The sequence below is a fragment of the Anopheles maculipalpis genome, chromosome 3RL (assembly GCF_943734695.1).
Source record: "Anopheles maculipalpis chromosome 3RL, idAnoMacuDA_375_x, whole genome shotgun sequence".
In the NCBI taxonomy this organism is placed as follows: domain Eukaryota; kingdom Metazoa; phylum Arthropoda; class Insecta; order Diptera; family Culicidae; genus Anopheles; species Anopheles maculipalpis.
The window spans coordinates 73,810,540-73,836,213 of NC_064872.1; the positions used below are offsets into that span (position 1 = coordinate 73,810,540).

General features: G+C 45.1%; 5 protein-coding genes across 5 annotated transcripts in view; 1 reads left to right on the forward strand and 4 right to left on the reverse strand.

The window, feature by feature from the left end:
* Window positions 1–12,239, reverse strand: part of LOC126561939 (cyclin-dependent kinase 14) — a 118,673-nt gene extending 106,434 nt beyond the window's left edge. Inside the window, exon 1 of the mRNA XM_050218320.1 lies at window positions 12,089–12,239. Coding sequence (XP_050074277.1) covers window positions 12,089–12,236 — 148 coding nt within the window. The 5' untranslated portion in view covers window positions 12,237–12,239. The remainder of the gene's footprint in view (window positions 1–12,088) is intronic.
* A 2,569-nt stretch (window positions 12,240–14,808) lies between these two features.
* Window positions 14,809–18,900, reverse strand: LOC126561504 (transcription initiation factor TFIID subunit 2). The gene is made up of 5 exons (XM_050217695.1): window positions 17,077–18,900; window positions 16,371–16,994; window positions 15,909–16,301; window positions 15,129–15,843; window positions 14,809–15,052 (listed from the first exon to the last, which is right to left on the reverse strand). Exons 1-5 carry the CDS (start codon window positions 18,468–18,470, stop codon window positions 14,816–14,818), a joined length of 3,363 nt encoding a protein of 1,120 aa, XP_050073652.1. The 5' UTR covers window positions 18,471–18,900; the 3' UTR covers window positions 14,809–14,815.
* A 606-nt stretch (window positions 18,901–19,506) lies between these two features.
* Window positions 19,507–21,629, forward strand: LOC126561848 (augmin complex subunit dgt5). The gene is made up of 4 exons (XM_050218184.1): window positions 19,507–19,597; window positions 19,668–19,806; window positions 19,886–20,030; window positions 20,098–21,629. The coding sequence occupies exons 1-4, from the start codon at window positions 19,512–19,514 to the stop codon at window positions 21,627–21,629; spliced, it is 1,902 nt and encodes a 633-aa protein (XP_050074141.1). The 5' UTR covers window positions 19,507–19,511.
* Window positions 21,630–21,848: 219 nt separating this feature from the next.
* On the reverse strand, window positions 21,849–22,584 carry LOC126563037 (uncharacterized). The gene is made up of 3 exons (XM_050219646.1): window positions 22,563–22,584; window positions 22,191–22,497; window positions 21,849–22,124 (listed from the first exon to the last, which is right to left on the reverse strand). The coding sequence occupies exons 1-3, from the start codon at window positions 22,582–22,584 to the stop codon at window positions 21,851–21,853; spliced, it is 603 nt and encodes a 200-aa protein (XP_050075603.1). The 3' UTR covers window positions 21,849–21,850.
* An 862-nt stretch (window positions 22,585–23,446) lies between these two features.
* LOC126563234 (ETS homologous factor) lies at window positions 23,447–23,923 on the reverse strand. The gene has a single exon (XM_050219862.1). The coding sequence runs from the start codon at window positions 23,879–23,881 to the stop codon at window positions 23,447–23,449; it is 435 nt and encodes a 144-aa protein (XP_050075819.1). The 5' UTR covers window positions 23,882–23,923.
* Between the last annotated feature and the right edge of the window lie 1,751 nt (window positions 23,924–25,674).

Consider the following 25,674-nt stretch of genomic DNA (forward strand, 5'->3'; position numbering starts at 1 on the left):
TTGCTCTTGAATTGAGGAACAAGGAAATGTCTACCCTTATGATATAAATATGATATAACTTTAATGAATTGTTAAGCTAGACATAAGATTCGATTTTAAGGAATTAGGAGATTAAAATCGATTGCATTAAACAACAACGGCGGACCGGTGGTAGGGGGACAGTGTTGACAGGACCGAGGTTCAAATCCCATCCGTTCCCCCGTAGTGGGGTCAATCCTCACCATCTAACTACATGGCATCAGCAGCATCAGTCCGGTAAGCGATGACCGGCGTGACCTTAGAAGGTCGTTAAGCCACAAAGTAGAAGACGTACAAGACTACCAATGATCAAAATTGTTTGCCTTGTATTCAATTATAACGACTATTGCAGCGAAATAGAAGTATTTCTAGCACATTTCACACAAAATAAATACTATTTACTCCTCAAACAAACCCATCATTGACGGCTGCACCCATTACAGCATCGTATTGCGTCATTATTGTGTCACTTTACACACCACATCCGGTAGGAAGAGCAACACTTCCACCCGCCTATCGTTTTGTGACACGTTCAAACATCCATTTCCACCAGCAGCAGTTCCATCGGATAGCTCCAGCACCACACTTCATCTCACTCGCAGCTAGCAACCCACCACGCCATCGTGAATTACCGCTTGCAGTTAGAAATAAGTAGGTTGATAATGGGATTATCAAACAGCAAACGTTGGACGAGCTCAACCTAGCCGCCGCCCTACCTTCTCCAGAATCACACACCCGGTGGTACGATGGACCATTTAGCGTGAGCTCGAACAATCAAACTTTGACAAATACATTGTATTTACATCACACCAACCGTGAGGGAGGTGTTCACCCGATGTTCGAGTTAGAATTGGGGAGCACAGAAATGGCACCGGGCATGTAACGGACGCGGTGGTGCGACTTCTGTCGATCGATCGATTTACCATTATCCCACCCCTCGGATGGAATGAATTCGAATCATTCCAATGACAAACGTGTAAGTCGTTGGGCGAATAGGGTTGTGTGCATATCGATCGCGAAGAGCGTAAAAGCCGATAAATGATCGTCAGTGGAGGATTAAGTGGCATATTTCACGGTCTGTTCGGCAGAAGTCGCTCTTTCGTGGTGGAAAACTGTTCCAAGCACAGTTCCAAAACAGGGATTGGTTCGGGTGCGCTGCTGTGTTGTTCTGCATTACGTGCATTAAACAATAGTCAATCTAAAATTCTAAATTACACACAACAAGATGATAAGAATCACATTAGCTCTTGTCAACAATGGTGTTTCTCGCACTGAATGCTTATGGTGATGAGGAAATTGAGTACGCAGCTTTGTAAGTTTTTTTTTATTGAATAGACCTAAATCTGTTTATAATACGATGTACACTAACTTATATAAGAAAGCTTATAAATATAAAATAGTTGAGGTTGAGGTGTGTCAAACTAGAACTAGAGCAGTACATCGAAAATACGGATCGTATCTCGCTAAAGGACAAAAGTACTCAGCATTTTAGCAGGATGATTGAAACCACTTCTTCTTTTTCTTTTTTAAATCTCCTCCTTGGTCCGGATTTTTGACAATCTTCTTCTTCTTCTTCATGGCTTAACGACCTCTATGGTCATACCACGTAGTTGGATAGTCAGTCCTCCCTATGGGACGGACCGAATGGGATTTGAACCTCGGTCCTACCGTTTGAAGACAGGTGCCGCTATCGCATGACTACCGGGCCACCATACCATAAGTTCCACTAGTTAAAGGAATAAGTTATTTTCATTGCCAGCAGCATTAGAGACACTTAATTTCACTCTCAGCTCCTTAAATGTAGTTTCCAGATAAAGTTAATTGAGTCTCAACGAAGAAGATTGCGCAACTTTACCATCAAACATTCCTGCTAACAAACGATCAATTTTCCGTCGACTCGACTTCATCAGCAGCGTTCACCTGCAGTTAGACGACGCATCTTTTCTTCCCGTCCGACAAAAGCGATGATTAATTTGCAACTTATCAGCATACTCGACGAAAGGAAAGCTCGATCGATCGTAGTTCACGCGCAAAAGGAAAACTTTCGCACCTAAGTGCATGGTTAGACCAAGACCAAGGTAGATGGAGGACCAAAAGATTCTGGGCGCAATTTTTTGCTGTTTGTCTTCTTCAGTCACACCTTTTGCCATCTAAATGATGATAAATGGCTGAATGATGAGCTTTCGCCGGGTATATGTGTGTGGTGGTGGTGAGCATCTTCGTCAGGAATCGTGATCAGCTATTCAGAGGTCGACAGGTGCCTCCAGACGTGGGACGCAAATATTTGGAGCATTTTTTTTTCTCTTCTCCCTTCAGTGCTCGTGCTCCAACAAATCATTTCCGTAACAGTAGAAACAACAACAGCCAAAAGACGTCAATTCCAATCACGTGAAGCTCTTATTAGCTTGAAGCGTTTGCAAAAGTTGCTGCAAAGACTTGCTCCCCCCTTGCCACCTGGTGTTAAGCTATTGGTGTAATGTTTTACTTTGCTTCATTAATTCAATCAACCTAATTCTACGGCTAAAGCTCTTTAAGTATGTTTTCTCCAATTTATGTCAAACAACTTACCAACACTCCCGGGGAAGGTGTCCCGTAGCTGAAAAGGGGGGGGGAGTCAGAACCCTGCTTCTTTCTCTTACAAATGAAAATGAGTATCTCCTCGCAGCGGTCGCTGTGTGCGCATAGTAATGAGTAGAATTAAATCCCAGTCACGTGGTCGCGTGATTAATGAGATTGTCCGCTCGGCTTGCCGGTACGCGGTATCGCCACACACACGCTCGTAGTCAATGGGCGAAAGGATCGGTTTACCAGAATTTCCAAACCCACCAAATGCGGCAACGGTTCTACTTTTGCAGGTGAAAATCTAACTGAAGCCGGGAACGTGGCGCACGCTTCGAAAAGTGTCATCAGAATGGCGCGCGCGTGTGCGTAAATATTTTGCCGACAAAAATAAACCGTCCGTTAATTCCGCGCGCCACAGACGAAGAAATTTTGTGCAACTAGGAGTTGTGTGTGTGTGTGTGTGTGTGTGTGTGTGGGGGGGGGGGGGGGGACAGCACACCAAACAACCGTGCTTCGAGCACCTATAAATACTGGGTCGCGTTTGTGCGTGTCTAAGGTGACACTCTCCATAGGGTAAGCAATCGAATGGGCATTCCTTTGGAGAGACACTGTCGCCGTTCGATGCCCAAGAAAAAACACACACACTTGGTTCCGTCTGCGTGCGGGGCGGTGGCGGCGGCAATGGTGCCCATTGAAGAGAAGATGGAATTTTCACGCTAGTTTTTCCAAATAGGTCTTCCGAACCAGCCCCGGAACGAACAAGTATCGAACGATGACAATTTTCGCCACACTGTGCCCCCATATGCAGACGGGCGATAAAACCCCAGTTGCACTGGTGTAGCTGGTTTTGGTTTGTGTGTGAAGCTGATGGAAAAGAGCACACGGCAAGCGAATGCTTTACATTCCGGGGAGTTAATCTTGCATGGCATTGTGTTGACGTGAATTAGTGTCGCAGTGAAAAACTATTTGCATCGATGGTTCGGTACTATTTGCAACGAAAGAAGCGATATGTGTGTGCGACTGTGATGTAAGGAAAAACTGACTATTTGTTTTGCAAAGTATTTACAAATGTTTTACAGCAATTATCAATTGTTGTTCTAAATATTTCAAGTTGGAGAAATATGTGATATTCAGGACGTTTTTCTCCGTTCCCCCTTAGTAAGGAGGACTCAGTATCCTTGCTGTACTTGCCTAAAGGAAGACAGCCCATTGGTAGAGGCGTTAGAGACAGGACCAGGATTTAAATCCCATCCGGATTTAAGGACTTGACTATCCAGCTACGTTTTATCGACAGTAAGTTATCTAGTAAGCCGTTCGATGACCGGCCTATACGCGCATCCACTGGCGCCCCGCAACAACCTTGTTCCATTGCTGTTCCTGCTATACATCAACGACGCGTAATTGGTTATCCCATAGGATACCCATACCATAGGTTATCCCATAGGATAGGATAGGATAAGATTTACTTAAAGTTCACACATGCTGTAAAAAATCTTTGAAAAGTCCGTGCCAGACAAGCCAAATCGTCATTTTATCGATTATCGGCCCATCTCAATTTAGACCTAACAAGTCTCCTCTGGGCTTGGGCTGTATGGTGCCATTCTCATGACATGATCAGCATCATTGATTGAAGTTCATTGTGGGTCATTGGACACAAGGACATTGGATAGGATCGTCAGTTTTGTACAGAGTCCTCGTCTCGGAGGCAAATTCAAGTACTGAAACTATACATTTTATTTAAAGTCTCTCTTACAATACATCTGAGTTTGGCCAAAAGGACTTACAGAGATGTTTAGGTACTTGTCTGCAATATTTCACCAACTACATAAAGCCGTAAGTATTCATTAGGCTATGGAAAACAATACCTAAAAGATCATCATTTCAAGATACTATTCTTGGCTTAACGACCTTCTTGGTCACGCCAGCCATTGAATGGCATACTAGACTTGTCGAAACCACGTAAGTTAAATGGTCAGTCCTCACTACGGGGGGACGGTCCGGACAGCATTTGAACCCCGGTCCTGCCTTTTGGAGGCCAGCGCCGCTGTCGCCTACACCACCGGGCCACAACCAGAGGAAGATACTAGTATACCTTCTTCATGGCTCATTTATAAATGATTAATGGAATCATAATTTACAATCCCGTCAAAACCCCGTCTCTTTAATCCAACATTCGACTGTAAGACAATATTTTTACAAGCTCACTCCCAACACCGTCAAGTAGCTACCGATGGACACGGGAACTTGGCTCACTATCTTTCCCACCCTCGTCACCGGCTGGCGGTGTGACACATGACATGCAAATTAGTTCGGATTAATTATCCCGCACACTGTCACTGTGTTGCAGCTATCGCGATAATTGATACGGAGGGTAATTGATTATAAACGTTAATTATCTTCAAATCATATGCCATATCAGTTTGCAGTTGTCGAAGGCACAATCCCCACCATGCTGAAGCATTCCACCCTATTAATAGTTTGAACTAATGGTCGGCTCGAAGGTGTACACGAAGTTCATGTGGTGTTCAATGTTCCTCAATTGTAATAATAAACCAATTTAATTAATCAATTCAGTAGCAAAACATCCCGAAACCCCAAGATGAAGGATTATGTTCGGTAAGTGGAATGAAAATTGCCGTCAAGCAAATGATTTATTTACCCTTCACTAAGGAGGAGGAGGACTAAGGAGAGCGATATCAATTCTTACATTCGCATAAAATAACTGCACCAAGTACTATCCCCAAGTACACTCTGCTCATCGCATAACAAGAACAATTCCACTCGAACTCCACTTGGCTTACCTGGCGACGAGAGTGAGGCCACACATTTTCCGCCAAATGGATTAGATAGCGATCGCTACAGTCCACAATCTGCTATATGACTGCATTCGGACTCTTTTTTTTTGCAGACATCGTTTGATGTGGACTCCGGTTGCATACGTCTGCTGAGAACGATTGCATCGGTTATGGTGCATTTGCTTGTGCTCTCGTTTCGTGCAGTTTTTTTTCTCGGCAATCCTCTTGTAGCAGACGAATAATAATCTTAAACCAAATTGAAAAAAAGCCCGTGAAACTGAAGTGGTACAGCAGAACTTAAATAGTACTGCAATCGGTCGGAAGTGAGCCGGAAACTGGAACAAACGTACCGTAAAAGAAGAACGAATGGATGGCATAAAAGTACACAACACACGCACAAAAAAAACTGTCTCCAAGTACGGAGGGTTGCAAACATTTCGCATAAAATAAGTTTCTTGCTTTTTCCACATCAAACCAACCAAAAAAAAATCTCTATCTTTGCCTATTTTGTGTGAAAATACTTCACTAAAAACTGCAGCAAAACGGGCGAAGGAGAACACGGTTTTATGCGTTTTCTGGTTGAGGGGGCGGGGGGGGGGGGAAGGGCTGGGAAATGGGCTTAATCCGCCGTATTGGAATGGTTCCTTGGCCGTTTTAATTTTCAATGCCAAGTTTTTGATTGAAACGATAACGCATAAGTAGTGTTGATGGACATTAACATTAAGCAAAACAACACATTAAGCAAAAGGTAATTAATTTTGTTTTATGTGTACTATGTAAGAAGAAAAACGCAAAATCTGAGACGCTTAGCTCTTAAAATTTTAAATTAAAAATAAATGCTAAAACAAGTAAAACATTCCTCTAATTTTTCCCTGAATTGTGGGTTAACCCTTTGCACTTGGGGCCTTTTTCGCTTGCGCGAATCAGCAACTAGAGGCGATTTCAGACAAATTAGATCAAGGTATTTAAAGGTATTTATAAACAAACAAGCGTATACGAGTAATAACAATTCACTACATTATTCATCACGACACCGAAGACAACAAACATTAATAATTATTACACTCTGTAATTAGTTTTGGTGTGATATTTTTCAAAAAAAAAATTGCCGAGGTGCATCCTATAGGCCTGTCTGGATACGTGTCAATAATATGTAACAGTCTCTTTTGCCCCTTTTAGTACTCCGTGCAGCTTTCCATTTAGTCGAATTTCGTCGGAATGCGACGTGGTTGCTTGCTCCCGTTGCTGGCGATATGAGCCTGTCAATTGTTCGGCGAGTGTCTTTTCCCCTTTTTTGATCTTATCTTGTTTATATAAAAGGTATGAATAACCAGGGAAATTTCCATACCCCAGAAGAAAAGCTTACGCCACCATTTGAGGGAATTCACACTTGAAATCGGTCGGACGCTGGACAAGCGCCGCACGAGTGCAAAGGGTTAACTGTTCCACGTAATACGATAGGAACACATCCCGAGCGATGATAGACGGTGGAAAATGATGCGCACAAGCGCCAGATAAGTTCTGGAACTAAAAAAAAAACAGCAGCAACAACAAAAACTTTTTCACTTTTATGTACATTAAGCGTTTAGCACGCTAGAACGAAGCGCCTTTTACGCGCATGAATGGAGCCAGCACAGCATCCCAGAAATATCTGCACACACGTGGTAAATTTACGGTGAATTTACTGTGAAAGCGAGATTCCTACCCCAACCCCCTTCTCTTTGCACCGCGAAAAAACCCGTTTCCATGGAATTGAAATGGCGCTTTGGTGGCATCAAATCGGGTGCATTTATTTTCCTTGCTAACGTGTATTTCAACACAGCCGGATGCACCACCAGCAAAATAGTGTGAATCAGTTCTTGTGCGGTAAAGGCGATAACTGGAAAGTGTTTTTGTGTGTTTTTATTTTATTTTTCTACCCTTTTTTACTGCTGCTGCTGCTGCTGCTGCTTCTGTGCCAATCGATTGTTGTTTGCAAAACAATTCCACATAGTGCAACGTGTGCATTGCGGCGTAAACGTGCCAAGCGACTATCTAACGCAGCAATGGAAAATGATCCACAACTAGGAACATCCGTCCGAAGGAATTTCGCATGTCAAGCAATTTGTTGATTTGTTTCTTTAATAGTTTCGAACATTAAAGCCCCGTAAGTGTATGTCGCTGTTCTTTAATTGCGAGTAAATGCAAACTCAAGCTTTACTGAGAGTTTTAAAAATCTGGGTCACGAAGAGATAGAAATTGCGTGCTGCAGATGGGGAGAAATCGATCGTCGTCCTATATTGTACTTAGCATCGAATTATTCGATCGTAGAGGCATCACAGGCAGGCCGAGAACGCAGCTGAGGAACTAAAATTCCGATAAATGACCTTGAAAAGATCTTGCGTCAATATTCACGTAGAACAACAAGGTGAGAATTTTGGAAAAAAATCCATTAACTAACGTGATTTTATATAAATTTTTAAGCGATTTAATGAGCATAAATTAAATTCAGCTTAAAATTTACTCGTATTTTTTCCTTAAATGAATATATTTTTGTAGAACCGTCACTAACGATATAAATACACATGGAGGTAAATACACATTGGAGGTGTATGTGAATAAGATAAAGGTTCTGTGCAGTCCCAGTTTTAAGTGGAGAAATTTCCTAACGCTGTTGTAATATGGCGGGATTTCAGCCAGCACCAATGCGCCAAACTCAACAACGACGTGCCTATTGGTGCTGTCTTTTGATCATATGTAGATAGGTAAAGTTTTGGACGACTTCATTGGCGTGATCACCTATCTTTCCATCACCCTTGTGTAAATAACCATTTGTTAGAAGGGCCGCAGGTGGTGGCTTCATCAACCAGAGGGTTTGTACCCCCTCGCCATTGAAGAGAAGACAGGCAATCCGATCTTCGAGGGCCTTGAGAATGTTACGTCTAACTTCACCTGGCATGTGATGTTGGTAATCGTCATTCTTACAAGCCTGATAAGCTTGGCAGGGATTCCAAATGAGCTCATAGCGTGTTATTAATTTATACCTTCATAACCTGGCTAACCTTCATAAAATATAGAAAATAGTAAAGCTGCTACTTCGTCATTCTCTCAACAATGTGCCCTTTTTTAAAGGGCTGATCAGTGGTTGATTTTCCGTCTTGGAATCTTCTCTGATTGTGTCCAATTCTCTCTTCGACGAATGTGACAACAGAATTGGCAAACTTCAGGCTTCTTAAACCATGATGAGATATTTGATAAACATCATAAATTATATTCAACAACATTTTATCAATAAAATCACTGTTTGGCTATTACAAAAAAGATCGATAAATACATTATCTAAACTTGACACATAAATGTACGCAGTGTGCAAAATAAATTTGACACTTGGCCTTTTCGTTTATAGTTCGTGATTGAGCTGTCGTATCAAAACAAACGATACGTCATTCGAAAGCCACAAATGTTTGGAAACAGTTAAAAAAAAATGTTGAGTGAACTTAGTAAGTGGAACCCGCCGGAACTATGAAAGCGAATTACGTGAATCATGACAATCCGCGCCGGACACACAAACCAAAACATCAAGAGGGCGGCGCAATGTGCATTAAACACGGTGAAGGATATTCGCAAGCAGATTGAAACCTGCAACGGAGATTTTGAAGAGCTGTTGTACAACGGAAAGATCCTATCAGGCTTACGGAACGACGAGCTCTTCGACTTCAAGCAGGGTCTGTACCTGAACGCGGGAGGTTATATGAAGCTGAAGACAATATTATATGAACTTATATGAAGACAATTTTTACGACTTTACCATGCCCAAAATTTGGCCTCCCAGCTAACCGGACCTCAACCCGATGGACTATTTCATGTGGGGCATATTTGAAAGGGACACACACCGAACGTCCTGAGCAACAAAAAAGCAGAATTAGTGCAAAAAATTAAGACCTTTTTTGCGGCCCTACCCAGGACTATGGCAACATCCAGGCTCTGGTCCAGTTTCTGCTCCAGGTACCGGAAGCAGATACAGGCGGTCATCGATGCCGAGGATGGTTTCTTTGAGTAATTTGTGAAGCCAACATGGTAAGCTATACTTCGTAAAAAAACATTTTTTCTGATTTGCTTCATTAAAAAACAAAAATTTTCAATTTCCACAGAAACTTTATCTTACTTTATAACTCAAATTTATCGTGTACACCGTATACTGTCATCCCATCCCCAGAAATTCCCACTAAACACGACTTGCGGACGACTCTCCTAAAGCCTACACGTTTATGCGAACCACCCCAAGAATGGTGCAATAATTATAGAAATTTCCGGTCCACGCCGATTCCTTGGTTACCGCCGTCGCCCATTCTTCCCGTTCAACGAGTAGGAATATGGGTGGATGTGGCACTGTTTGCTGCAAGAGCATTTGACTCATACATCTGGTCGTATACCCTCCCCCCTCTCTAGGACATAGTGTGATGTGTTTCTTCGTTCCCGGAGGAGTTTTCGCAGACACGGCAGAAACCTGATGACTCTCGGACGGAAGAAAGATCAAGTTTCTGTCTGCACTCTTGCAAAACCAAGCATCCGTGAGAAGAACGTATACGGGCGAGTGACACACGATCGGAACAAGCGAACCGATCTATGCGCGTTGTGCTAGTTTGCAATAAGAAAAGTTCTTGCAGCAGCACACGTGCACAAGTGTTGATGTAATTATACAAAAGTAAAATAACTAAATTGATACACAATTCAATCGCAAACCGAACCCATCGTTCGACTAAGAGAACACGACCAAACGATCCTCTCTTGTCGGTTTGCTTATTGCACTTTTTCGCGATCAAGTCCGGGTGTAGGATTGCCAGCCAACTATAGCCAGCGAGCCAGTGTGAAACCAGATTCCCGATACTCACATGACTAAAGCTCCATGCTGGAACCACCGACTCTTCGCACCGTTCCTACCCTCGGTTGATGCTCGTGGCACACAGATTTCATTGACTTTTGCGCGTTTCTTCCGTGCGAATTAATTCTTTGTTTCTTGGCTTCCCATCCAATTCCTTCGTTCGGCTTCACGGCTACCTCCTCCAATAAGGGCAAAACCTCCCAGTGCTGGAAATGGTGGCATCTATTGGAATGTAGTACGAACGTGATTTTGCAAACACAGCCACATTCATTGTACGTTCGGCCGCCAAAGAAAACGCCAGCTACCAAGCAGTGGAAAAGAAATTGCAGGTGTGTGTGTGTGTGGTACCTGTACGGTGTTAGCAGCATTTACTGAGAGTATAAATATATCTTCAGACTTTTTTTTGTCGAATAAAACCTTTAATCTTCTCTTCTCTTCTAATCAGTAAGTTTGACTGAATAATATCACACGAAAAATGATAATCTACCACCCAAAATCCCTGAACCAGAGGGAGCGAGGGACGTGTACTGGATGTTGCGAAAAAAGCGTCACCACGGCTGGAAACAATCGGCACCCTTTGTTGCGGGGCTCTTATCGTACGCGACTCGCAAACTTCAGATAAGTCTGGGGGTGGCCAGGGTGCAATGAAAAAAAAAATGGAGCAGATGTCTGGTAATACATGACACACAACAAACACGCACTACTAAATGTGTGTCTGTGTAGGGGGGCGTGAGATAAAGTAACGCGGCGAAGAATTAAATTTGTCCTCAATACCTCGAAATGGAGCAAATAATTTTCAATGTTGAAAATACAGGGATGAAACGAAAAAAATGAGTTTATCGAGCAACTGGTGGGATTTGGGGCGGTCTAGTCACATTGCGCGTTGTGAGTTCTTTGCAAAAAAATACAGTAAAATCTAAAAAATAAAATTTTCCTTCCAGAAAATTGCTTTTATTCGATTAAAAATGGAAACCACCAACTACCGAAAACCCCACGATGAACTAACGCAACAAAACACACAAATCTAGGCGCGAATGTTTGATTTTGGTTTGATCCCGTTTTTTTCGCGCTCGTCGATCGTCCGCCCAATCCGGACGGTTCTCAACCTTGAACGGGACGTGGCCTCGAACGGAAGAGAGTGATTCGGTTATTTATGGACAAAATTTTGAAGCTGGTCCACCCACACAGGGCGCGTATGGCGAGAGATGTGTGTGATCTGAGCTGGTAGTGTACGCAAAGAATAAATCGTCTCCAAATCGTTTTTTGTTTTTGTATGGCGTTTGGCGACAGAAGAGACTGCAATTGAAAGACATGATTCTGAGGCAAACATTTTATAGTTATGTGCGTTTTATTAAGTGGATATTATCCTGAAACGATCTCTCAAAGCTCTCAAAGATCAATCACAACCTTCAATTATTCCTTCGCGTTAATATTGGAATAAATCGACCATCTGCGAATCGACACCTGTGGCGGCCAGTGCGATAATCGCTACAAAAGCCGTGTTGGAATCTTTAACGCCCCTTGGACGACAGTACTAGACCAATAAAATGCCCTTTGGACTTTAACGACGTGGTCTCTTGGTAGACGATATCCCAGGAAATTCCTTTGTAGAAAAAGGCCATCCTTATAAATCGACTAAACCGGACCTCTGACGACTTGTTGGTGAAGTCACGTTGTGGGACGAAGTCCGTTGAGCAACGAGTACTCTTTCCGAGTCTGAGTCTGGTCTGGTCTGGTCTGGTCTGGTCCGAGTCTGGTGTCTAAGTCTACATTGTTTATACCAAAAAAATGTGAATGCCGTCCTCTAAGATCTAGTAAAGATATGACTATGACTTCAAATATTTGAACTTACCTTCTTTAGCGTTTTTCGTGTTGTTTGGTGGCACAGTGTTACCATTTCCGCTGCCAAATCCACCACTACCACCGCCACCAACTCCACCACCACCACCTCCACCGCCCACACTGCCACTACCACTTAATCCCACCACACCGCTCATCATCACGTTACCACCAGCACCGCCTACACCGGTACCAACAACAACACTCGCACTACCGGTTGAGGATTGATTTTTATCTACGCTGCAATACATTACACGACGCCACCGCGTAAGACACAACACCACGCCACCACCACACCGATCCGCATACACCAACCCTTCTTCTTTTTCGTAGGGTATGGGTGTGAGAATGGATCGGAGCAAAGGTTATTTCACTACCTCACTTCTTCAACGATTTTAACTTTAATCATCTAACGAACAGGGCAGAGAGAAGAACGGAGAGAACACAAGGACACGCACGCACTTCACACTCGCGGACAACTTGTAACGGGCGTTAAGGTGGATGCACCTGTGATGCACTGAGCGCTACATCGGGCGTAACATCTGCGGGAATTGTTACGACTGACAGTGGACACGTCGGTTGGGAATCATTTTTCGTTCCAACAAATTAACAACTATGGACGCGGTTACGCTGCAACAATTATACCACCAAAAAAACACAAAACACACTAACCACACTCACGGTATTACCCAGCGGTCTCACAGGTGAGTTCTAAGGGTATTATTATGTTGATATGCCTAATAGAAAAGATTAAAAAAAAACACAAGGACATGAAGGAAACATTTCACAACGAAGATACTTGATTATGGGTGCTCCAGAACACGCTAAACTGCACCAATAAAAAGAAGCGCATCGACCGACATTCCTTCACACTTGGGCTTCTTCTCACTGGCGAGGAAGGCTTTGCGCTCACGAGTGAGAAGGGCTAGATGAGTCACCGAAACACCAGATACACAGGCACATCGGTGAGAAAGAGACGGTTGCCGCTGCTGACAGGACACGTTCGAAAAAGGATACGTGAACGGTACCGTATATGTATTGTATTTCCACGTGTGAGCGTGTGTGCGTGTGTGTGAGTAACCTTCATGCACACACGCACAACTCTAGCACCAGTGCATACCCGAATAGTTCTCACTGCCGTCTTCTTTTTGACAGGTTGGTTTCACGCTGCCTCCCGGTGATGGTTCAACTGCTTACAGAAAGAAAGCAAAACAAAGCACACACATGCATACGGGCCCTTTTAGCACCGGGGGAAAAAAAACTAATTCTCCGTGTTTGTGGATCTTTTTGCAGGCTATAAAGTGTCGCACAAAATGCAAAAAAAAATACGCTGAACGACATCATCATCGTCATCCTCCAAAAATACGGGAGGAAACACAATCCGCCGTATCTGCTTTTGCTGCTGTTGGTCTCCGTGGTAATTGCTCCGTTTCACTCTCGCACGAAGCATTTTCGGCAAGGTGGCAGGGTGCACTTTGCTTGTTTTTTTCGCCCTCGTTCGCTTTACGCCCGTCCTGTCCTAGGCGATCGAACCTTGTGTGGTGCCTTCTACCTTTCGCCCAACACGCGCGCTGAACAGTTTCTCCTTCACTCTCCCGCGAAAATGGGCATTTTTGCTTTCTTCTTTTGCCTTCGCTTCGTTACTGGTGGTGCTGCTGCTTCTGCCCGGATTGGAGCTCGCTAGCGATGGCTTCCCTTTCCCGGTTTCGGTGGGAAGGGAGGTTTCGTGGAGATGATGTACGACCCCAGCACACCTGAGAATCATCCACCCCACCAGGCGGTTCGATCGATCACCTGACCTCCGGTGTAACCGGTGTAACCGATGTCGCGTACCGCTAGCCCACGCACATCGCGGCATTACCACACACACACACGGTAACCGTAATTCGCACTGCAAGTCTGCTGCTTGTGACCGAAAGATTGTCAAGTCGAAAAGGATTCGAAGGTAAAGTTCCGGTTCCTGTTCGCACCGTGTAGCACCGTTTCCCTCAGCAACCACCGATGCACGACCATCGTGCTCGGTTCCGATCCACTTGCCACTCTGTTAGGGCGTTCGATCGTAACAGCAGCGCCGATGACGATTGGATTTCCTTTCCAAACACACACGCACGCACACACACTGTCCTTTTGACACGAAGATGAAGAGATCTTTGGATCAAGGATTGAACGACAAACAAGCACACGCACACACGCACCGTAGTAGGGCAAAAACACAGACCCTGTGAATATAGCGGCACCCTATTCGATGCTGGCACTGCTGGGCAATCTTGAACGTTTTTTTTCCTTCCTCCTGTCGGTATCGGGGTCACTGTTCCCGAAGCGGTTCCGGGGAACACCAACCGTGAACGCGGCCAGCGATGGATGCTGCTTCTCGGCGAGATTATTCTACGTTTCTTCGACGATAAAAAATAAATGCTGCTACCAAAAAACTACAACAAACCTCGTTTATCCGTCCCGGATATCGCGAAGGCACGAACTGTCGAAGTGTTGCCTTCCGCTGCTGACAGCGGTAAACATGAACGCGTTTATAATGCTACGTTGTGGGCTTGGTTTAAATAGTACGCTACAAAAATCACTGCAACTTTATAACCGTTTTTAAAAATGTAAAATGTATTTATTGTACACGTATTTAAGGATTTTCTTCAAACATCGTGAGATGGTCGTCATATACTTATAGTAGACAGAAATTATATTCATCAATCGTTCTCTAAACCAAATGAAAATTGGATTTTAAATTCATCTATAGCGTTATATCCAGCGTCGTTGGATTGCTGTCTCGGCTAGAACTATCAGCCGAACTGAGCGTCTCCTGAGTGTCCTCCCGCACCACTCGCACAATGTTAGGATCCTTCTTCTCCTTGCTTTTCCCACGCTCTCGCTCCTTATCCTTGTCCCGATCACGCTCGCGATCTTTGTCCTTGTTGTGCTTGTGTTTGTGCTTGTGCTTATGCTTCTTTTTGTCCTTCTTTTTCTTTTTCTGTTGTAAAGGAAAATGAGAGCAAATTGTTTTTAAAAACTCTGTTGAAAAACTAAGAACATGTTATAAAACATACCTTGCTACTATCCGACTTGACGCTGTTAAGATCCGGCTGCGAAGATGATTCATTAAACACACCCGTCTTTGCAAACATTCCTGGCTCGAATCCGGTCGGACCGGCACTCTTCGCACCGCCCATACTAATGCCCGGCAGCGAGATCGAATTGTCCGAGTAAAATTCCGCCTTTATCTTCTTTGCAGAAGGTTCCTTATCAACCGCACTGGTCGGTGGTGTGTCGGTATCGTCCAGATCGATGATTTCTTCCTTTATCGGTTCGCCTGCTTTGTGGCTTGATTCACCAGCTTCCTTCTTAATGCTCGCCTCAACCGTTTCAATAATGCGCTGATTTTCCCTTGCCACTCGCTCATTGTCCTCTTCCTTACGGGCGCGACTTTCTGCATCATCGTACGGGGAACCGTCACGACTGCGCGGTATCATGACCTTCGTATCACCCACTTCAATCAAGTCGAACGATTCCTTAATTTCGGGTTGTTCTGGTGTAAGGCTACGGTTACGCTTCATCGCGTACGGAGTAAGTGGTACGTCATCCGTCGTTGGAGAACTGCGGCGACTGGAACGATCCGAGTAGAACCCTGATGAGCCTTTCTGAGGGCGTAAAATCGCGTTCAGCTCTTGGTTGGAGAGACAGGCCGGCATACGGACACCGTACAGCGTGTAGTAAAGATCGATCATATCACAACGGAGCCGTGTGTCATGCGATAACTTCGAGCTATTGAAAGGAAAAAAAGGAAAAATACATCAATTTAAGGCAAGAAACAGCGTGATTGAACCTACTTCATGTTTTCCCAGATCCGCAATGCAAGCGCTTCCCGATCAAGTCGATTCCGGTTGGATTTATCAAACGGAAGCGCATCGATCATGTACCGTCCGAGCTGATGTCTAGCCATCGGATCAGGATCGGTTTCGAGCAATTCCATCAAATGCTCCAGATCTTCCCAGCGACCATCAATCTTCACGTAATCCACCAAACACTCCATAGCGGCCAGACGCACATCGATGTACTGACCGTAGGCGGCGTAACTTCGATAGATTTTTGGATTCGTTGGTAAATGTCCACACTTCTGAAGTTTGCGGATCACTTTCAAGCACGCAATCGAGACGGTATACTTATAGGACGGTAAATGCTTCTCCAGATTCAGAATCCGCGTAACTTCCTCTAATACTAGTCTGAAATAAGTGAAGAAAATAAAGTTACATTACAAAATGTCCTTTTCAAAATAACCTTACTGTATTTACTTTGCATCTTGCGATAAACTGTCGGAGGACAGCGCTCTGCCCTGATGCACCACCGAGATAACAGGCGTGATCGTGTTCCCAAGAGCCTCAACCAGTGCCGCACGGTAATAGTTGTCCGAGTAGTGATTTTTCGAATTATCGTTGTACTTGAACAGATCCAGCAAAAACCGAATCACCTCCGGTGGACAAATGCCGTGTGCCGTACGCAAACCGGCCATCGCAACCGGGATTGTCTTTTGCAGGAAGTAATGGTGCAGGTTGGTAAAATTATTCTGCCGTATGATGTGCGGTGCACTGAAGGAGCCGAAAAATTTCTTAAAAATTGTTAACATGGCCGGCGGACCCTGCCAGGAGGTAACCATCGCGTTCGCCACTTTAGTGAGGCAGGTCGCCGCCTGACAGCGCACCTCATAAAACACACGATCGTTCTCGATCGTATCGGTAAGGGCGAGCCGCGTTTGTGGTGTGGCGTACTTTTCTAGCGCTTTGATCGCTTCGAGCTGGGCTGTAACGTCCCGTTCGTGGCGTAGCTGAAACTGCCACTGAAAATCGGGCTGTTCGATGTTAACCGAACGAAGCAGTGTCATTTCCGGATCGAGCCGTATCCACAGGACGGGTGATTCTCTAGAAGAAAAAAAAAACAGGCAATAAACCGAAGTTGTTAAGCATGTTCGGTGAGTATTTCTCACTGCGAGCGACAACTTACGCCATTGGGGACAGATCCATATCCACCTCCTCGCCAGTGCAAAGCGGAATCTTTTTCTTTTTATTACGCCGACTCTTCGAATGACACGTAATGTCCGACTTTACGATAATGTTTTCAATCTGAAGTGTGTGCTTAAACGTACCGTCCAATTCCTGCAGCTGAATCAACAATGGTCCAACATACTTTCGCACACCGCGCTGATTCACACAATCTTGCCGAATTTCCAGCTCGATCGTGTTACGCTTCGAGTTGAAGACGGAGGTCATGGTAAATTTGGCATGCCCGCCAGTACGTACCCACTGGTCGATAAACACCGCCATATCTTTACCAGTCACGGTAAAGATCGCTTTCGTGAACACGTTCGTAGAAATCAACAGGTGGCCCCACAGTCCACTGCCGATCTTTGTTCCCGCCGCATTAGAAGCGAGTGCGAGCTGTTTGTTAAACACCTGCAGCAGTAACTCCTGTCCAATCCGATGCTCCAACATCCGGATGACCAAATGCGATTTCTTGCGCATCATCTCAATATACCTCGGTGACATGGTGTGCAGGTTCTTGATGGGAAAATAGAACGGATTATCGTTGTACGCTTTCTGCGGTGCGGCCGGTGAATTGTTAATGCTCGACACAGCTGGCGGTGCCGGTGGTTGACTGCAGTCCAGTATAATTCCACCGTACTTCTCCTCGTACCGTACCACCTCGTCCAGCTCGGACCGTATCCACGCCCGGTACGCATTGTTGCCGAAACATTTTTTCGAATTTAAACCACACAAATACTCCGCAATCCCCCGTGCCAACCAGGCATCCGACCAGTTTTCCATCGTGATAAAGCATCCGAAGAATTGTTCCGCAATCGCTTTCGACATTATCTTGCGCGAATGAAACGTCTGATCGATGATGGCGATCGAATGGAGCAGATGTGTTGACAGGATCGTCATTGTGGCGTACGCATTACACTCGTTGTCGATTTCATCCACAAACACTTGCTTGTAGCAGGAAAATGGATAGCGCGTCGATAGTGCTTCCTCGTAAAACTCAAACGCTTCGTGCAAAAAGCGAACCGTGTTTTTCAACAGTGGCAATAGCTGCGGCAGACAGAAATGCGTTACCTCGTGCATGTGTGGATCAACATAGATTTCAAACGGTCCGACGGCCAGTGCAATGTTCGGTGCGCACACCGGCACCGACACAACGTAATGGTACGTTTTGCGCTGTAAATCCGGTGTCATTACCACCTCGACCAGCTCACCGCACGATACCGCCGTCATGGTTTTGTCCACCGTAAACTCCAGCTTCCAAGTGCACGGTTCCGCATAGCTATCGATGCACGGGAACCACATCCGGGACGAGTTCTCATGCCCATACGTAAACATGTGTGCTGCCCGCTCTTCCATCGTTCCCTCACCCTCGGGGATAACGAAATGCACACCACCCGGTGGGTCTTCCAGCGAGAACTCAATGCCAATCCGTATACCACGTCCCTCGGAAATCAAATGTTTCGCTTCCTCCGGCACCACAATCACCAGTTCACCTTTGTTCTGGTCCGGGTCCGAATGGCGGGCAACTTCAAGATGCGATTTGGAGAAAAACTCCAGCGATTTGTTTTTTGTTTCCCCCTGACATATGTCCTGGAATGGGTCGAAGTAGTGGATCTCCGCTTCATAGCTGTCGTCGAGAATAACGCGATAAATGCGACACTGGCGACAATTTAGTCGAATCACCGGTAACCAATCGCTCGTCGGCACGATCAGCAGCTCAACGAAACCGATAATACTTTTCCGCTCGAAGCTGATACCGGTCAGGCTGAGGATTTGATGCGCTGTAAACAATGGCGGGGAGCAAAAGAAGCACGATTACGCAAAACAAGTACGACTGTTGGCCGATTGTCCGATTGGTGATACTTATAGTTTGAAGGGCCGCGGCGTTGCTTCCGCCGTTTCTTTTTTCATTCTGGAGGTTTATTTTGTATGCGACATGCAAATGCTTGCGCACCGCCGCGTATTTTACACAATTTTTGGCACTGTTTGTTTGGATGCTTGATAAAGCATTGATTGAGCAGGTGCGACCATACTTCCATTTTTTGACAGCTTTGTTTGAACGGCCATTCCGGGGTTTGAAAACTGAACAATTCGGCTTGGAATCGTATGATCTGCTGCAAAAAAAATGTATCCTTAAAAGCATGAATTGTTAATGAATTTTTATTTAAGAGAATGCTAAAAAAAGAGATTTCATTGTATATTTCGTAGAAAATTGTGTTTCTTCATTTCGTGTAAGCTTACGCTACTAATCACAACGTGGCGCTATGGTACTTCATTGACAACCACCCGTTGACAGCTTGCACAAGCCGTTGTTTTGAATTAAATAAACTGTGTTTGTGTGCAGCGAAAGTAGCCAGCCGTGTAGTTCTAGTGTTATTGTTGCAAATCCTCGATAAAATGGTTGAAATTATGAAATTCAAAGCGTGGGCTACAAAGCTGGGTTGCCCGCCAGAAAAAATACCTCCCGATGATACTCTGAAAAAGTATGTGTACCGCCTTTTTCCCGTTTGTAAGACGGTCACCTTATCAGCCTGCCTGCTCATTCCGTTTCAGATCGTTCCGTGGCGAGCAAAGCACAATGTTTCAGCACATAATGGAAAAGGTGCGCTCCCGACACGAGATAGCATCAATGCGAAAGAATGTGCTTGTTCATAAGCTGCAAATTCATAAGAAAACCGACAGCATCGTGGCGGTAAGCAAAACATTCTAACTCCAAGAGCTAAACCTAGTTCAAAATTCAAAATTTCTGCTAAAAATGTTTCCTTTCGTAGAACGCATCCTTTAACATGCAGCCCGTTGAGCTGCAGCGTTACTTAAAGATACAGAAATTAAAGAAGAAAATCGATGAAACACAACAGCGAATCAAACAATCTGTTGCCGGATTCGAATCGTTTACCTTGCAGATCAAGGATAAAAGTAAGTACTTTGAATCCCTTTGTACCTGTTCATCTGGCACTCCTAACTATGAAAATCGTCCTTTTAGACGTTCAAAAATTGCAGCTTATGCACAAACTGGAAGAATTGCATGGCAAAAATGCGCTGTACGTGTCACACGAAGCAACGCTAAAGTCCAACATTGAAAAGGAAGCACAGCTGATACAGCGAATCGTTCGTATAATGCCCATTAAAGGATCCGAATCGTGCCGCCCCGAAACAGCACGGAAAGCCATCGAGCAGTGCATCCATCTGTTGGAGTGGTTTTACGACAATTTCCAGGATCAAAATCAGGACACAAGCCGCACATTGCAGGAAAGGCTTTGGGCGGACATTCGCGATGTGCTGCGTGGCATTCCGAATCATCTGCTGTGGAACACACTGCTTACGATGAAGGATAAACATTTACGCGAAATATCCGAACACGAGAACCGACGTGGCGAGAGCGAACCCAATGTAACTCTGTCCGATCTGGATCTGCTACAGGCAAGCATGGCAAAACTATGCTCCAGCCATATCAACGTCTTTCTGGATGTTGTTTCCAATCGGAACAAGGTGAATGCAGCACGCGAAGAGTACCTTGCCAAGTACACGCCAAGCTCGAACGAGCTGGAAGCAAAAATGTCTCTCATAAACGTGATGGATGACGAAGCGGAGGAAGCGCTCGAGGAGTATCTGGTACAGTGGAATTCGCGCGAGTACAACCAGGGTCAGATAGATTATATGGTGCGTGAGATCGAACGTAAAAAGCAGGAGCTGCTCGGCTACACACAAAAGGTGCAAAATCACGAGCAACTGCTCGGTCAGCTGCGAGGAATTTATGGACAGATCGAGGAAATATCCAAGCACATGGAGGCCGAACTGCAGCAGGTGCGTCAAATCAAGCAGAAGGTTCACTACACGAAATATATGTGCCAGCACACGGTCCACACGATGCGACAGAAGAATGGAAATAATCAAACACTCAATATGAGCGATCAGTCGTTTAGTAGGTTTGAAGGCACCACCATGCTGCCGGGAACTGCTGCTGCTGCTGCTGGTGGTCTCGTTTACAACCCGGCCGTATTACCGACGTACATCCGGGAGCTAGAAGTATTCCGCCAGATTCCGCTCTGGAAGTACGTTTCCCGTTCGAAAGCAACACTCCTGAGCGTGGAACCGAATCCGGCCATTTACTTTGAGCTACCAACCGTTCTGGCCCTGCTACCGTGTACGGGCGTTAGTGCGGAAATATCCCTCAAGCAGATTGCCGAAATTCAACAGCTTGAGCAACACAGCAATGCTTCAACGATGGATTCGTGTAGCGTCGTTGTACCTTCGATCGAGCACGAACAGCTGGAACAACGGTGGAAGAGTAATCATGGCAAGATATGCGAACTGTTGGATAAGATCGAAACGCTCACGAGCAGTTCCCGCCAGACGATGGAAAAAGTTCGGATGTATTACAACTTTTCGCTTGCGAATAATATGCGGAAATATCTCCCGGCGACGAAGCTGTTTAACGGGCGTAGCTACCGTGAGTACGAGAACGAATATCTTATGTACTATCGGATGATTTACGGTTTCGGCGGAGGAAATTGATATGGCCGAGCGGTAAGCGAGCGCAATTTTTCTTTCAATTTTTTAATAATACTTTTTCGATAAATAAAACATAAAGCATTTGCACTTTTTTCATCTTAACTATTCTACTAAAGTCTTCAAGTATTTTTTTTTATTAAAATCACACTTAATAGCTATTTTTCTTTAATCTATACAGAGGGTTAGAAACTTTCGTTTGACCAGCAAAAAAAGGGTGATACGTTTTAGCCCTCCACGCCCATATTGTAGTCGGCAATTTTGGCCAGTATCTTCTCAATGTCCTCCTTACAGTGGATGCCAATATCGTTGAGATCCTTCTCGCACAGCGTTAGAAACACGTCGAAGTTGATCTCCTCCCTGGTAAAGATGCGGATGTACTTCGATAGATTCATATCCTTCAGTATGTTGGTTACGCAGATGCGATGTTCAAGTTCACGCTTGGCCAATGGTGTCACGGCATAAGCTTCATCCTCCTGCGGAGAACGCTTCTTGTGTGTTCTATACATTAAGTAACAAAATATTAGGTTAAAGCATTTTACCAATGAAAGCTGTTAAACTACCTACCGGAACTGTTTGGCCAACAGATACGTTTTGCCCGCCACATCCTGACACTCGGTTGCTTTCGGTGTGTTGCTGCGCGGCGAGATCCGGAACGTTTGGCTCAGCTCGATCGGTGACAGTTCGGGCGATGGTATCCGATACTGGTGCACCATCGGCGAAAAGCTGCGCCGCTTGGAACGGTTCTTTGGCTGCTTGTATGCCTCGAACGATACGTCCGCGGTACAGTTACCGCTGGGCGAAATCTTTTGAATAATGGGCGATAAGCGTGGTGGTGCAGCACCGTTGGAAGCTACGGCAGTCAGGCCGATCTCTATTTTAGACGGTGACGGAAATGCTTTACTGGAGGAAAATTTTAACCACACGTACGATCCTTACCTTTGGATTTAGTAGTCGACATTATTATTAAAAAACAATTAAAGCACAATTTTATAGACAAACACAAAAAAACGTTACAACACAAAACAGATAATTAATGTCTAGCTGCACCGTTAACCACGCCGAGCAAAGCGGATTATTAGCGTTTTTCTAGGTGGAGAATACAAAATGGAGGCCATGAAACTAGGACTCCATCGGTCCCTCGGTATCACGATTGCGAACCGAAAGGACAATCAGTTTATAGTTCGATCAGACGATCGACTTGGGATAAACGATAAGTTGTGGTGAATTTCTTTCGTGATTGCTTAATTTTAAATAATAACGGACGACAAGTTTAAATTTTTGTGTGCATTTACTGACTAGAGTAACTTATGCCCTATTATTATTACTATACAAATACTAAATATGCCTTCCATAATAATGTGTGACCAAATGTGAGATGAATGTGCACTTTTTGAGAAAAAAAACTGTACCTAATATGTATGTCATCATTAAATTACAATTCTATTTTTCAAAACATTTTTCCCCAAAAAAAAGATACTCCCAATAATGTACACTTATCCCCCTTGGCATGTCCGTTTAGGTTAGTTATACGTTAAATTGTATGTTTTGGTGTTGCTGCTGTTGCTGCTGCTACCGCCAATCGGATTAAATTACGTTGGAAAACTGTGCAAAAAAAAAAACTGAATCTGCGGATGCGGTAGAGCCTAAAGCCACTTTGGAGATGCTAGCTTATGGTAACTAGGTGCTATTATTTATAAACTGATAAATTAAACCTTTCCCCATAAAGGTCTCTCCGGCGCCGTAATGTGCTTTGCGCTAGTAATATTATATCGCTCAGTTCTGTGGGGTCTGGATCACCCGGCCGTTAAGCTGTCCAACGCTCATAAGCTCATGGCCCTGGCCAATCGCACCCGGAAGTCACGGTACAGCATCTTGCCACCGATCGGTACCCGGCTCAGGTACATGTCGAGACTCATCAGACAAAGTGCCTTACCATTCATGGGGAATTTTTGTGCGAGTTCGGGACTAATGTCCAAACCTTCCGATTGCGCCAAATTGATCAGCCAGGTCCACACGTTTGCTCGCGTCCAATCACGCGGATCAATCGGCAAACCATCCGCACCGTACTGGATCTTTTTGATTGTCGTCTGTGAGCTAGAATTCGATTCACGGCCATTGTGGTTCGCTCCACCGTTACCGCCATTACCGTGGTTGGTTCCGTGGTTCCAGCGCCGTTCAGTTTCGTTCGTAAGCACACTGACTGCGGACAGATCTAGCGGTGGGACACGCCACTTTGTTGCACTTTCAACCTGCATGTTACGGCCGCTTGAAGAAGATTTGTCCAAAATCTTGACGAATTATCTGCACAAGAAGAGGGAGAGAAAATTGGAATCGTTAGCGAAAAGTTACAACGGAAAGTTGATATGTGTAGTGTGTGATAGAATAACCACCATGGTTGTACAAACAGGTTACAATTGGCAAGGAAGGAAGCGGAAAGTCACACAAACGAAATCCATGTACCATTAGAACATGCCACTATCGTACTCGATGCGTATGTGAATGAGCGGAAAAGTCAGCCAACCGACCACAATGCACGATCGTGTAACAATCGGACAACAATGCGCCCATTTGCACGCAGTTGACGGAAATGGCCCCAGCACTCTGTGAGTGTGTGTGTAAACCCTGGGGAAGTCTTTTGTTCCGGTGACAAACTCGATTTCGTCATCCCAACTGCCTTCTCCACTTTTCCTCCCTTATTTTGTAGTTCGTAACTTTGGGTGGCCCCGTGCTAGAGCTGAGAGGGCCTTGCATTTCTATCGTGAACTGTTTTGTTCATGGCGAAGCGTTGCATTTGAGGCTCCTCTGGACCCTCTCCCGAAATTGACTTCGTTTGAAGCTGCAGAGATGAATGCATTTCCGGGCAGTTTTTACTATACTACAACCCCAGTATGGACCATGAAGGCGTGATCGATCGTGAATGCGATCGGATCGGGAGATTGGAATGTTTATCCGTTCCCCTTGTTTCGGGTGACATTCGGACCACCGCCGCCACGTTAATATGGTCGTCGGAAATAGGAAAAACACACTCGACAGGCGGAAAAAGAACCCCCAGAAGAGCAATGACCACCCAAGATGGAACGCTTACGTCTAGGCGAGGTGACGAGGTTTTATCTTGTTCTACTTCAATCTGGAGTGTGATGTTGTCGTTTCGCATCCTCAACCTTCTCACTGAAAGAAATGCTTTCATCGCCACGTTACTAATGCGCGTTGCAGTGGGCTCAATGTTGTTCGAAATCCGTTCCACCGTCGCCATTCCCAGGGGACAGGAAGGAGATAGAAAAAGCCCCCACTCACGCACGCACATTCGTCCGTATGTACGACCACAAATGATGGTATCGTCAGGTTCTCTCTCTCTCTCTCTCTCTCTCTCTCTCTCTCTCTCTCTCGCTTCCGATATCAGCCTCTTTCCATCTAAACCATTAGGGAAGTGATGATGATCGCTACGGTACGGTTGAAGATGGACGCATTTTCACATGTGTTTTCCAACGCGCTTTGTGCGGCGCCCACCCCGTCCACCGTTCGCTACCCGCCGGATGTCACGATTCGCCGATGGGAAAACGGATCCAACCCTACTGGCGCTGCCGACACGCTTCCGCCTTTCTGCGTAACGTTTCTCGCGGTCAAAATTCCACCATCCGTCATGACTAGCTACTAGCCAGCATCCCGCCTGGTATGGTGGTATGGCATTTTTCGATCGAGAGTTGCAGAAGACCAAACAAAAACCCAACCACCACCGACACCTCTTTACGCACATCCGGATCGGAAACGGATGCAGTTCTTCTTAATGCTGCGTTCTCGAGCTTCCCGGAGTTGATCTCTTGGCATATTTGTAACCTAAAAAGAAAAATACGGTTGACGAACGAGTTCTCCGGCCAGCAAGCGAGCGCCAAAGATTCAAGTGGAAGATTGTGCGTGTTTTTTGCTGTGTTATGACTGCCATATGTGAGCGTGTGGATTGATCTTCACATATCGGGTCTCTGTGCGCACTATACTATACTGCTGGTGCTGATGTGTCGTCGACCCCTTTTTCGAAATGGTTGAGAAAATA

What these genes read in the sequence shown, in the direction of transcription:
- LOC126563234 (XM_050219862.1), bottom strand. Translation starts at nt 23,881, where the DNA reads ATGCAGGTTGAAAGTGCAACAAAGTGGCGTGTCCCACCGCTAGATCTG.
- LOC126561848 (XM_050218184.1), top strand. Translation starts at nt 19,512, where the DNA reads ATGGTTGAAATTATGAAATTCAAAGCGTGGGCTACAAAGCTGGGTTGC. An exon ending in CCCGATGATACTCTGAAAAA is followed by an intron (nt 19,598 to 19,667) that starts GTATGTGTACCG and finishes ATTCCGTTTCAG; the next exon opens with ATCGTTCCGTGGCGAGCAAA. An exon ending in CTTGCAGATCAAGGATAAAA is followed by an intron (nt 20,031 to 20,097) that starts GTAAGTACTTTG and finishes TCGTCCTTTTAG; the next exon opens with ACGTTCAAAAATTGCAGCTT.
- LOC126563037 (XM_050219646.1), bottom strand. Translation starts at nt 22,584, where the DNA reads ATGTCGACTACTAAATCCAAAG. An exon ending in GTCGACTACTAAATCCAAAG is followed by an intron (nt 22,498 to 22,562) that starts GTAAGGATCGTA and finishes CGTCTAAAATAG; the next exon opens with AGATCGGCCTGACTGCCGTA. An exon ending in CTGTTGGCCAAACAGTTCCG is followed by an intron (nt 22,125 to 22,190) that starts GTAGGTAGTTTA and finishes CTTAATGTATAG; the next exon opens with AACACACAAGAAGCGTTCTC.
- LOC126561504 (XM_050217695.1), bottom strand. Translation starts at nt 18,470, where the DNA reads ATGGAAGAGCGGGCAGCACACATGTTTACGTATGGGCATGAGAACTCG. An exon ending in ATGGATCTGTCCCCAATGGC is followed by an intron (nt 16,995 to 17,076) that starts GTAAGTTGTCGC and finishes TTTTTCTTCTAG; the next exon opens with AGAATCACCCGTCCTGTGGA. An exon ending in AGTTTATCGCAAGATGCAAA is followed by an intron (nt 16,302 to 16,370) that starts GTAAATACAGTA and finishes CACTTATTTCAG; the next exon opens with ACTAGTATTAGAGGAAGTTA.